We start from the raw sequence: 13,079 nt of genomic DNA on the forward strand, positions 1-13,079 counted from the left end.
TCCTGTGAGAGTGAGGACTGGATGACTAAGATGAATTCAGGAAATCTGCTTAATACTGAAAAAATGAAAAGGTGTAGTCTCTGTACATTAAATAAATTTGAAATGGTGCCTGAATAGATTCTCCACAGTCAACAAAGGATTCACCGAGCATGAAGAGAGGAAGCTAACATTTGATAGCAGTTAGGCCTATGGAGACAAAGTGTTCCCTGGGGTTGGAAAAATGGGCTTGATAAGGAAATGTGATCATTAGTGCCTCAACACTGTGGGCATCACCCAGTGGGTGAAGATGCACCACAGGACCTCAAGCAGTATAATCAGGGCCTCAAAACTAGATGAACATGACACTTTATCAACCAAATTGGACACTTTTGAGAGTAAGGGGGGTTAATAATCCAAATGTGCCCTAAGGAAAATAAGGCATATAGTCTTCCTAAATCCCTGCACGTCAAACACAGTTAGTAAGCACTTATTTTATGAAAATTCATTTGCAATCCAATAATCTTTGGAAAAACTTTTATTACTATAACATAAAGAAAAGAGAAAGTAAGGGTGCCTGCGTGGCTACGTCAGTTAAGCATCAGTTAAGCAGACTCTTGGTTTCAGCTCAGGACAGGGTCTCATGGATCATGTTCTCAGCAGGGAGTCTCTCCCTCCCCACACCCCCAACTCATGTGCATACATGCACTTTCTCTCTTTCTCTCTCTCTCAAATAAATAAATTAATTAAAAATTTTAAACAAAGAAAACAAAAATGAAATGAAGTTGATGAATTTTAACATCCCATAAACCTCAAAAATTGAATTTCAAAATGTATGATAATCAAAGGTCAAGCTAAAATTTAATTTTACCTGTTAAACAAATGATGCAAAATACCAAGAGGAATGGAAAAACTCCTTACAGCCTTTGGAGAATCCTAGTAACTAAAGCACTCTTTGCAAAGTAACAGGGCATGAATATAAAATTTGCAAAGAATAAAGCACAGACAGTTTAACCCACAAAAGAAAACGTAAAAAAAAATTAGAGCACCTGGAAGAATGAAAACTACATGAGTAGAAAAAAGGGTGGAGGAAACCACCAGGGATCCTGCAGTGGGAATAATAAGGATTAGCAGAAATTGCATGGGGCAGTCACATGACTCAAGGATTTTGAAGAAAAGACAATTCTAACATTCAAGTATGTTGGATGATTGGATTTACACAGGAAAACTAATAAAAGGGCAACTGGATCCTTGGAAAACCCAGTCTAGATTTTAATAGAAAGCCAAAACAGATTATCTAAGACAAAGGTCAGTAAAATATCTCTGGAATGAGCCAAGCAGTAACTGTTTTGGGCCTTGTGAGCCATATGGTTTCTATAGCCATGACTCAACCTTCCCCTTATTGTGTGCAGAGGTATCTGTCGGTGTGGCTATATGAAATTTGAATCTCATATAACTTTCACATATCAAATAATATTATTTTTTTAAAGATTTTATTTATTTATTTGACAGAGAGAGAGAGACAGGGAGAAAGGGAACACAAGCAGGGGGAGTGGGAGAAGGAGAAGCAGGCTCCCTGCTGAGCAGGAGCCCTATGCGGGGCCTGATCCCAGGACCCTGGGATTATGACCTGAGCTGAAGGCAGTCGCTTAATGACCGAGTCACACAGGTGCTCCCCCCAAAATATTTTTCTCTCAAATTTTTTCAACTACTTAAAAATGTTAAAATCTTCTTAGTCCACAGGCCCCATGAATAAGATGGTCAACCAAATGTGGCCCAAAGGCCATAAATTTGCCACCCCCTGATCTAATACACAGTAATTTATAAACATGAGAAATAAAAACTAACAAAAGAGGACCCATACCTTAGTAATATCTGGTAGGTAGCCAGTAATAAGGTAGAAAGGAATTTATTTTATTATAATATTCTAAATGTCTGCATTTTCAGTAGTTTATGCAGGTCTTTTCAGTTAGTTCTAATTAATACATTTGATAGGACTTTGTCTAAATAAAATTACCTGATTTCTGAGGTGTTGACTACTGGGTAAAATATCTTTTATTTTTTAAATCAACTTTATCCATGTAGTTTGCCTGCCATTTTAAGTGTATAGTTTGGTAAGTTTTGACAAATGAGTATACCCAAGTAACTACCTTGGATTATAGGTTTTCATAAAAGAATCTAGTGGGAATTTATTTAGGACAGCTTTAAATCTGTAAATCGATCTGAGGATTCTTGACACCATAATAATATTGAGTCTCCCAGTCAAGAATATGCTAAATCACTTCAAATTTGTGTTTCTCTTAATAATATTTCATAATTTCCAGAGTATAAATCTTGTATAGGTTTGCTTAATTTATCAATAAATTTATTTTGTTATATTTGATGCTGTAATATACTGTACTTTTTAAAATATATATTTTCTAGTTGTTGGTTGTGATATAACAGAAATATATATATTGAGTTTCATTGTATTTCTCTATTACATATTTATCAGTTCATTAATTTTGCCTTTATCCTTTTTTCACCTGTTCCTTTTTCCTAAATTCACTTACCAGTTCTAGTAGGGTGGGTTTTTTGGGTTGTTGTTGTTATTTATTTATTTATTTATATTTAGGATTTTTCAGTGTGGCCAATTATATAATTTGCAAATATAGAGTTTTACTTTTTCCTTGTAATCCGTATACTTTTTATTTTGTTTCTTGATTTACTGTACTGGCTAGAAATTATACAACATTCATTTCACTGGAGTATGGAAATTCTCACTTTGTTCCCAATCTGAGGGAAAAACGTTTTGTCCTTCATTTCTAAGTGCAATGATACCTGAGGGCACCGTTAAGCATCTGCTTCAGCTCAGGTCATGATCCCAGGATCCTGGGATCGAGTCCTGCATTGCGTTCCCTGCTCAGCAAGGAGCCTGCTTCTCCCTCTCCCTCTGCCTGCTGCTCCTCTTGCATGTGTGCTGTGATCTCTCTCACTCTCTCTCTGGCAAATAAATAAACAAAATCTTAAAAAAAAATGCAGTGATGACTGAGAGCAGTAATTAAATAGTATGCTTCCATTTCCCTCTACAGTAAAGAAACTGCTATCATGTAAAGTAACAGGCCAAATGATAACACATAAAACTGATACTTGACCACGTACTGATTTTACACATTATTCTTCTCACTGTTTCATTTCTGAACTTAATTCAGTAGAATTCTAGTTGTACAAGATAACACTTTACACTAGTTAGTGACTGACACCCTCAGTCTTTTCCTCCTATATTTTGATTATGAAACTTCAGAGAAACAAACAAACAGCAGCTTATTCAGAAGACATATAAAGCAAAATAATTTTCTGAGGTCAGCAGAAAAGAAGTTATGGAGAACAATAAAAGATGTTCAAAGAAATCATGTTAGTGGAAGTAATCTAAATTAAGAAAATTATAAATAATTCCAGTGAAAGCTATCTATAAATTCCTGCAGGTATAGTATAATCAGAAAAAAAAAATAAAATGAAATTTTAAAAAAAGGTTTTTCAGAGCACCTGGGTGGCTCAGTCAGTTAATCCTTAGCCTCTTGATTTTGGTTCAGGTCACAATCCCAGGGTCATGAGATCAAGCCCCTCACTGGACTCCACACTGAGCTGGAGTTTTCTCAAGATTCCTTCTCTCCCTCTGCCTCTACCCACTTCCCCCACTCTCACTCTTACACTCTCTCTAAATGATTAATTAAATATTAATTTTTTAAAAAGAAAAAAAATGTTGCTCTGGCTATATATGCTGAAATTGTATATTGAACTCTGTTTCAATTCTAGAAGTATGTAAAAGATTCATGTAGAAATGTTTCATGTAAACTGGGCCATGTAAATGTTTACTTTATTTTCCTTTGTTTCTTCAAAAATTAACTTCCATCAAGTAACATATCCAAAACATGTTCTTCTTCCCTAAAACATAAAATTAGACAACTAACAGAGAAAATCTGCTAGTGGTAGTCCTGAAAATATTCACATTTGGTTTGGAAAATGTGCTTTTGATAAGTTACATATGAAAATTCACACACACAAAATATATGAAGCCCACATTCTGAATACCTGTTAAAAGGCTGACTTTTTGCTGAATCTTTTCTTCTTTTTGAGGATATTTCACTGCTGGCCACCCATGTTTCTCACAATTGAATTATGTTGCCCTTTTTAATATCTATTTCTGGTTAAGCACATTTCCCAAAAAGATGAACTATCATGTCCTTGCACATTTTAAGAAGTTAATAAAAATAACATATAGAATTATATGCCAGCTTAAAGTAATATAGTCTCAAAGGCACAATTTGTATTAAATAATCGATAATTCAGATACTCAATAAACATGTTTCCTTTTATATAAAACAAAATCTTGAGGAAAAATGTAATTTCTTGTTTAGAACTTCATCTCTTAAGGTACTTTTTGGGCTTTGGTTTCATGCTGACCAGCAGACACATTTCTATAACTTCTATAAGTAACATTCTTCAAAATATAAAGAAAATAATAAGCAGCTTCAGTAGTACTAGCACTATTCATAATGGCAATAGAAATGGCAGCTATCATCTTATAAAAATACTACTTTTACTTAGTACTTCATTTCTATTAGCTCATTTTGTCAGCATAGTAACTTTCTGAAGTAGGTTTAATACAAAGGAGAAAACAGAGGGTTAGTGAGATATGTGACTTGGTTTAACATAAACTATTATGTAGACTCAATAACTGCAAAATTTATAAATAGATACTAAACACCAAAAATAATAAATATTCAATACTCCCCTCTCTCTAAGGTTAAGAATGAGATTCTATAACTTCTTTGTCCACAAACTGAATCCAGTGGAAAGGAATAATATTAAATATCAAAGAATTTCTCTTAGAAATTTTAAAAATCTGAACAATTGCCTAACATAATTATTCACCAAAATAAATATTAAAGGTAGATAAAATCATATTTCTATAAAACTATTTACAAAATTTCAGGCACTGATCTTAAATTACTATTTTATTGTTTCAAGGAAACAGAACATTCATGAAAATTCAGACATAGGACAGGATTCTGAAACAGTCACACTCTCAAGAGCATAACTAGCCCTCCTTGAATGTGCATAATTATAAGCATATTGCCTTGATCTTGACACTCTTTAGATTCTTTAAAGAAAGCATCAAATGTTTTGCAGTTCTAAGATTGCGATATTGGTCAGCATTAGATTTGACATTACAAAGAGAAGATTATACCAGATCAATTGTATTATCTTCTATGATAAAAGAATAGTCCTCAAAGGAAACAAAAAAATGATAGAATTTCATTTACTGAACCTGAGTTAGATTTCTATTTTCAACATATAATCTGATTAGCAGCTAAGTACAAAGGTTTATGAATCATCCTCCAAAGAATCCTTATAGAAGTTCTATGGAGGTTTCCCTAGAGGCTGTTTTAGAAACTGGACATACAGGCACATGGGCCCCTGAAATTTCCTTCATGGTTTCAACTACAGCAGCTCTTTTTTGTATGTTTTATTTATCTATCTATCTATTTATTTATTTATGCTGGCCATAAAGTGTGTTTAAAGAAGAATAGCTCTACCTCAAAATTCAGAAAACATTCTTACAAGCCATACATCTACCAGTATATTTTCAGTTGGATGGAACATCAGCTTCTAAGGTCTCTTAAGACTAAAGTCCTTAACTGGAGCTATCTAGCAGAGATTACAAAGCAGATAAAGAACAAGTATAATTCAATATTTTGTTTAGTAATCTAGAGGAAGGAACTGAGATTATAATTTCATGTTTCTAATTAATGCTAATTTAGATACAGTCACAACCAAGTGGCTAACAGACACATGAAAAAATATTCAACATCACTAGCCATCAGGGAAATACAAATCAAAACCACAATGATATATCACCTTACTCCAGTTAGAATGGCCAAAATTAACAAGACAGGAAACAAGTGTTGGTGAGGTTGTGGAGATAGGGGAACCCTCTTACACTGTTGGCGGAAATGTAAACTAGTGACTGTCACTCTGGACAGAGTGACTTCCAATCACTCTGGAAAACAGCATGGATGTTCCAAAAGATGTTAAAAATAGAGCTACTCTATGACCCAGCAATTGTGCTACTATGTATTTACGAAGATACAGATGTAGTAAAAAGAAGGGGCACATGCACCCCAATGTTCATAGCAGCAATGCCTACAATAGCCAAATTGCAGAAGGAACCAAGATGCCCTTCAACAGATGAATGAAGAAAGAAGATGTGTTTCATATATATAATGGAATATTATTAAGTCATCAGAAAGGATGAGTACCCACCATCTTCATTGACATGGAGAGGATTATGTTAAGGGAAATAAGCCAAGCAGAGAAAGAAAATTATATGGTTTCAGTCATATGTAGAACATAAGGAACAGAGCAGAGGACCACAGGGGAGGGGAGGGAAAACTGAATGAAGAAATCAGAGAGGAATACAAACCACAAGGGATTCTGGACTCTGGGAAACAAACTGAAGGTTACAGAAGGGAGGGGAGTAGTGCAATGGAGTAACCAGGGTGATGGGTATTAAGAAGGGCACATGTTGGGATGAGCACTGGGTATTATAGGTAACTAATGAATCATGAACACTACTTCAAAAACATGATATACTACATGCTGGCTAATTGAACACTACTTCAAAAACATGATATACTACATGCTGGCTAATTGAACATAATAAAATAAATGAATAAATAAATAAAAGCAACCTGATAAATTGTATGAAAAAATCATTTAGAAATATAATAAAGTTTAATATGATAAGGCTTTATGGCCAAGAGCAAATCTATCAAATCAAAATGGAGAATATATGGCAACAGCAGGGTGAAAATAAAAATAAAAGGAATTCATTGTCTATCCAACAATCTTGCTGTTTAAGAGGGAAAAAAATAAGTTCACAGCAGTTGGCTGTGTTATTGGCAATAGCACAAGAACAAGTTTTCCACTTTATTTGACTTTGGACAGGTCCTGATTAGAGTATGCTTTTTGATAGTCTCATTTGAGAATTTTGTTGAAAAGTTAAGTAAGGACTAGTAAAGAACACAAAATACTAAATTATTCCTATGAGGAAAAGTTAAAAGAAATTAGAGTATGTACCTTGAAGAAGAGATGACTATACTGCACTCTAAGGCTTTTAAATAATTATAATATTTGTTCTCTTGCCCTACAGAGGATTGTTGGATATGAGAGATATATAGAAATAATGGCAAGATAATTTGGTTTGCTATAAGTAAGCTATTTTGATAGTAAGGAAACTTTTAAATACTAAATGTATGTACAAATGGAACAAACTACAAGACTTTTTTCATCCATAGATAGCTTTTTCAGGGAAAAAAGAAAAAAAAAAGCGTTTTCTACCCTGGTTCACCTAGGCTATTTCACTGGTTTAATCTTATCACATATCTACCCAGGGATACTGGAAATGCAGGTGTTTTACTCTGGAAAGTCTATTTCCTGAAATTCATGTGTCTTCACTCGATGTTTCTCTTCTGGTTCTACCTATCTTCTCCGTTTTGCTAGTCCACTAGTCCACATGGGTAAGGTTTAAAATCCTTTTTAGAGTAAGAAAATATTTGAAAAAATATTTTGCAGCTCAGATATAATACTCGTCCAGTGCCACAGCACTCAATCCCATATGAACAAATACTTCCTGGATGTTTGCAAATACATACATGAAGTTTCTCTTTCATGTATTATTGGCTTCCTTTCAGGTTTTGCCATGCTCTGAAATGCTAGATCCTTTATCTTGACACCTTTAACTTTTCTTTTAGAATTTCTTTCATAAGCATCCATTGGCCCTGCCAGTGTCTTTAACTTTCATTGGCACTTTTCCTTATAAGATCCCCAAATGACTCAATTTTTATGTACTGCTCTGTGTACCTTAACTATGACATTTAAGCCCATCGTATATGATTGGTGCTCTGACCATATATCCTCAGAACTTACAGTTCCATCTTTATAGTTTTACTAACAGTTAAATGTAGAGACTTTCAAATTAAACTCTATTCATACTTAACAAATTACACTCACCATTCCTACTGAATCTTCTTACTGCAAGCACCTGCCACTCTCCCTAAGGGTTGCTTTTGTTGGTTACAAGAGTTTGACTGACCCACACAGGAGGCTTTAGTAACACCTCTGAGGCAGGGTAGTCTTTAATCAAGGATGAATAGGTAGATAAATTGGGTTTTGTTCACCTCAGGTAAGGTAATTATGAGGTGTATTCTATAGTATCACCTAGACTTCCCAGCAGGATTAAGTCCTAGCTTCCAGTAGTAATGCATGATAACATCTTACTGGTTTACTTCCCCTCCCTGCCTCACTTTTACTGTCTTAATTTTTCCTATATAGACTACTAGTCCCCCTAAATAGACTAATGGTAACACAAATCCTTACCTCAAGATCTGCCTTCAGGTGAAGCTATTCTAAGATAAAATATCGCCATATCTTTTCATGGGCATTTTTCAGAAAACTTCCACTGTTTTTCAAATAAAATTTTAATAAACACCCCACATTAATATTTGAATTAAAAGAAATAACCCTGGGGTCTGTGTTTGCAGTATGCCCACAATAAATGTCTCACTTTCACCCTTAAGAAGGCTGCATATATTCCCCCAAACAGACAATTCACAGACTGGGGCAGTTCAAGTGTTTGTTGTTCCTGTCAGCTCCAAGTGCAATTTCTTAAAGAACAGTCAGTCTGTGAGTCTCTAATCCAGTATGAGAGGGTTTGACCATAGAAACACCCTATTTTAGACATACTTTCTTACTGATTTCAATAGAGTGATTAGAAAGATGTTTTCTTTTCCATTTAAGAAAAGAAATCAAATTATTTTATGTATTTTCCTTTGGCTCCTGATCATGCTATGTGACACCTCAGTGAATTCTGCACACAAGGAATCCTATCATTTCTGCACACACAGCAGTTAAATGTGCTCATTTGCATAAGTTATAACCAAATACATAAGTGAAAGTGTTGTTTGTGACAGTAGATTTCACTTCAGGGATACATATGAATTTCTAAAGTTCTAATAGATTTCAGCATTGACATTATGAAATAGAAATAAAATATTTCTTGCAATCATTCCAAGTATTCCAGATGGTGAGGAGCATTGTGATAATTCAGTGGAAAGCAAAGCAAACTTACCCGAATCATCATGACCGAACATCTGATATCATGAATTGTATCATAGATCTTCTTTGAGATGTCCACAAATTGATCATCATCAAATACATCCAAAGAGTTTTTATTTAAGGCTTCTAAGGCGACATCCACTTGTGTTACAAACTCAGGTATTGCTGTTAAAATTAATAAGAAAGAAATGATTGTCCCATTTGTATTTTCTGATTTCTGGAGTTTCATAAAAATATGAGATATATTTTAAATAAATATTTGGTTAATAGGATTTTAACAATTTTTTTCATGTAAAAAAACAAAAAAATTTGGCAGGCAATTTTTGATCTCTGAAAAGTGAAGGTAAACAAAGTCAATAAAATATATATTTTATAGAAATGTTTCGTAAGATTATCTTTCTCCTTCATGTCACTTTCATTTCCACTAAGGCTAGAACCATATAATCATTTCTCATCCTATTCAATATAAGCCACAAGAAATTACCAAAAAGAACTGGTGTGTTAACAATTGAATTAATTGTGTTAACAATTAAACATAAAGATATTTAAAAAAAAATCATTTGAGTTTGCTAAATATAAGAAATTTAATTAAAGGTAACAACTCTATCTCAGAGATATGAACAGAAACATCATAAACTGTCTTTCATTAAGATGTTTTCCCTAACATCAAAGAGATTAGTGGAGAAAAGGGGTTCCAAGATGGTGGTGTAGGAAGACTCTGAATTCATTTCCTATCATGGACACACCAAATCTGTAGCTATATGTGGAGTAATTCCCACTGAAAAAGAACTGAAAGCTAGCTAAACAGCTCTTTCCACAGCAAGGGATAAAAGGAGTACATCAAGACAGGTAGGAAAGGCAGAGATACATTCTCCCCCAAATCCTACCACACAATAGGGAGGAAATTTCATGGGTCCAGAGCTTCTCCCTAAGGAATGAGGAGTTTGGGCTCCATGTCAGGCATTCTAACCTTTAGGATCTGCACCAGAGAGATGAAGCCCCCAAAACATCTTGCTCTAGAAACCAATGGTGCTTATATTTGGGGATCCCAGAGAATTGCAGAATATCAGATACTACTTTTGAGAGCTAGCACATAGATTCACTCATCCCAGGACACAGCACAAAGGCTGACGTTTGAGAGGTGCTGAAAGATGAGTGAATGAGATTTATTTGCTAATCTTATAAAATTTGCCGGAAGCAAAGGAACAGGTTGGGATGTTCTTTGGAGGTGGAGGTGCTGATAATACCATATTTATATTCTCCTTCTAACTTGCTAGCCCAGGTGGGTGTGGGTAAACACAGCCTCACTAAAGCCAAGTGTGTGCCCACCCAGGCACTCTTCTCAGACATTGCTAAACTTGCAGACGTAAACTGTCCCAAGAATATTTTCCTGGCCTCACTAAAGCCATGGGCTTTGCATCCTTCTTTGGCCTCACCAAAGTTTATAGATACCTCCAGAAAGGAGCTTATACACTCATCTCAACACCAGTTATTACAACCATCAATCAGGGGACACTCTAGATCCCCTAGACTGGAAGTCACTGGGTGTACAACTGTGATCCCAAGGACTATATATATTTACATACATTAAATGCTGCTGCCTAAAGACTTCGCTTCTAAGCAGCTGAAACTAGATGCTGACTGAGATCACTCTCTTTGTTACATTGACAGGTATTGTCACATCCTCAATAGTTGTAATCTATCAAGAATAAATAAGCCAAAACAAAACCACCACTACCAACAAAGCCAGGTTACTTACACAATCACAAAGATTCAAAAGACAGCCAAAGCCTGGGCAACGTTGAGCTCCTACACAAAGCTACTCCTTCAATACTGAGATAAGTCAGTGTTTCATATAATACTTAGAAACAAACACAAAGGGTGAAGGAAAGTGGGGAAATGGAGGAATATGTTCTAAACAAAGAAACAAAACAAAACAAAACAAAACACTCAGAAAAAGACCTTAATGGAACAGAGATAAGTTATCTATCTAATAAAGAGTTCAAAGTAATGATCATAAAGATGCTCACCAAATTCATAAAGATAAAGAAGAATTAAGGAATATGGTAAAAACTTCCAAAAGACACAGAAAATGTAAGAATGTATCAGTGATCAGAGAGCTGAAAAATGTAGTAATTGTACTGAAAGAATATAACAGAAGAATTCAGCAGTAGATTAGAAAAAGGACAAGAGTAGATCACTAGTCTGAAAGATGGGGCAGTAGAACTCACCTAAAGAATGCAGAAACAAACAAACAAACAAATAAATAAATGAAAATACCTTAAGAGACCTATGAGACAATATCAAAACAGAATAATATTTGCATTACAGAGGTCCCAGAAGGAAAAGAAAGAGAAAAGGAAAGAAAATGAGTTGAAGAAATAATGTCTAAAACTTACAAGTCTTAGGGAAGGAAAGAGATATCCAGGTCCAGGAAACACAAAGATTTCTGAAGAAGATAAATCCAAAGGTATCAACACCAAGATACACAATAAGTAAATGTCAGAAGTTAAAGATAAAGAAAGAATCTAAAAACAGCAAGAGAAAAAACAACTTGTTATATGCAAGGGAATCCCCATATGACTATCAACTGTTTGTTTGTTTTGTTTTGTTTTGTTTTCAGCAGAAACATTACAGTCCAGAAGGAAATGGAATTATATATTCAAAGTTCAAAGTGCTGAAAGGGGACAAAACTTCTCACCAAGAATATTCTACCCAGCAAGGCTATCATTCAGAATTGATGAATAGATAAAAGAGTTTTCCAGGTGGGCAAAAGCTAAAGAAATAAGAAATGTTAAAGGGACTTCTTGAAAAGAAGAAAAAGAAGAAAAGAAAGAAAGGAAAGAAAAGAAAAGAAAAGAAAAGTCACTAATTAATAAAAAAAAAAAACATATGAAAGTAAAAATCTCACTGGAAAAGGTAAATATATAGTAAAGGTAGTAAATCAACCACTTATAAAGCTAGTGTGAAAGTTAAAAGACAAAAGTAGTAAAATTAATCACACAGTAATTAAGGGATTACAAAATTTTAAAATGTAAAATACAACATCAAAAACATAATGTGTTGGTGGGGGAAATAAAAATACAGAAGTTTAAAATGCATTCAACTTTCTTTTTTTTTAAAACATATTTTATTATTTATTTAATAGAGAGATCACAAGTAGGCAGAGAGGCAGGCAGAGAGAGAGGGAGGAGGAAATAGGCTCCCTTGAGCAGAGAGCCCGATGCAGGACTCGATCCCAGGACCCTGAGATCATGACCTGAGCCAAAGGCAGAGGCTTAACCCACTGAGCCACCCAGGTGCCCTAAAATGCATTCAACTCTCAATCAATTTAAAACATGTGAACCTTATAGTAACCGCAGAGCAGAAACCTATATTAGCTACATTAAAGAAAAAGATTAAGGAATGTAACACAACAAGAAAGAAAGTCATCAAACCACAAGGGAAGAGAACAAGAGAAGAAAGGAATGGAGAGGAACACAAAAACAGCCATAAAACAATTAACCACATGGCAATAAGTACATAGTTGTGAATAACTACTTTAAATGGTAATAAAGTAAATTCCCCAGTCAAACAGTGGCTAAATAGATAAAAAAGCAATACACCTGTATGTGACCTACGAGACACTAAATACAAACTCAAGGAGGAACAGAGTAAAAGTGAAGAGATGGAAAAAGCATTCCATGCAGATAGAAACAAAAAGAAAGCTGATGTAGCTGTACTTTTATCAGACAAAACTGACTTCAAAACAAGGAGTGTAACAGAAGACAAAAAAAAAAAAAAAAAAGTTACATTAAGACAAATAGGCACCTGGGTGGCTCAGTGGGTTAAGCCTCTGACTTTGGCTCAGGTCATTATCTCAGGGTCCTGGGATCAAGCACCACTTCAGGCTCTCTGCTCAACGGGGAGCCTGCTTCCTCTTTCTCTGCTTGTCTCTCTGCCTA

The 13,079-nt window shown here is 34.7% G+C and overlaps 1 protein-coding gene across 3 annotated transcripts in view; it reads right to left on the reverse strand.

Annotated features, from left to right (window-relative positions):
* Positions 1-13,079, reverse strand: part of CTNNA3 (catenin alpha 3) — a 1,797,739-nt gene that overhangs the window by 310,248 nt on the left and 1,474,412 nt on the right. For all 3 annotated transcript variants that reach the window (XM_032312382.1, XM_032312379.1, XM_032312381.1), the window contains exon 13: positions 9,149-9,300. In XM_032312382.1, the coding sequence (XP_032168273.1) occupies positions 9,149-9,300 (152 nt within the window). The remainder of the gene's footprint in view (positions 1-9,148; positions 9,301-13,079) is intronic.

This window comes from Mustela erminea, chromosome 14 (assembly GCF_009829155.1).
Source record: "Mustela erminea isolate mMusErm1 chromosome 14, mMusErm1.Pri, whole genome shotgun sequence".
Classification (NCBI taxonomy): domain Eukaryota; kingdom Metazoa; phylum Chordata; class Mammalia; order Carnivora; family Mustelidae; genus Mustela; species Mustela erminea.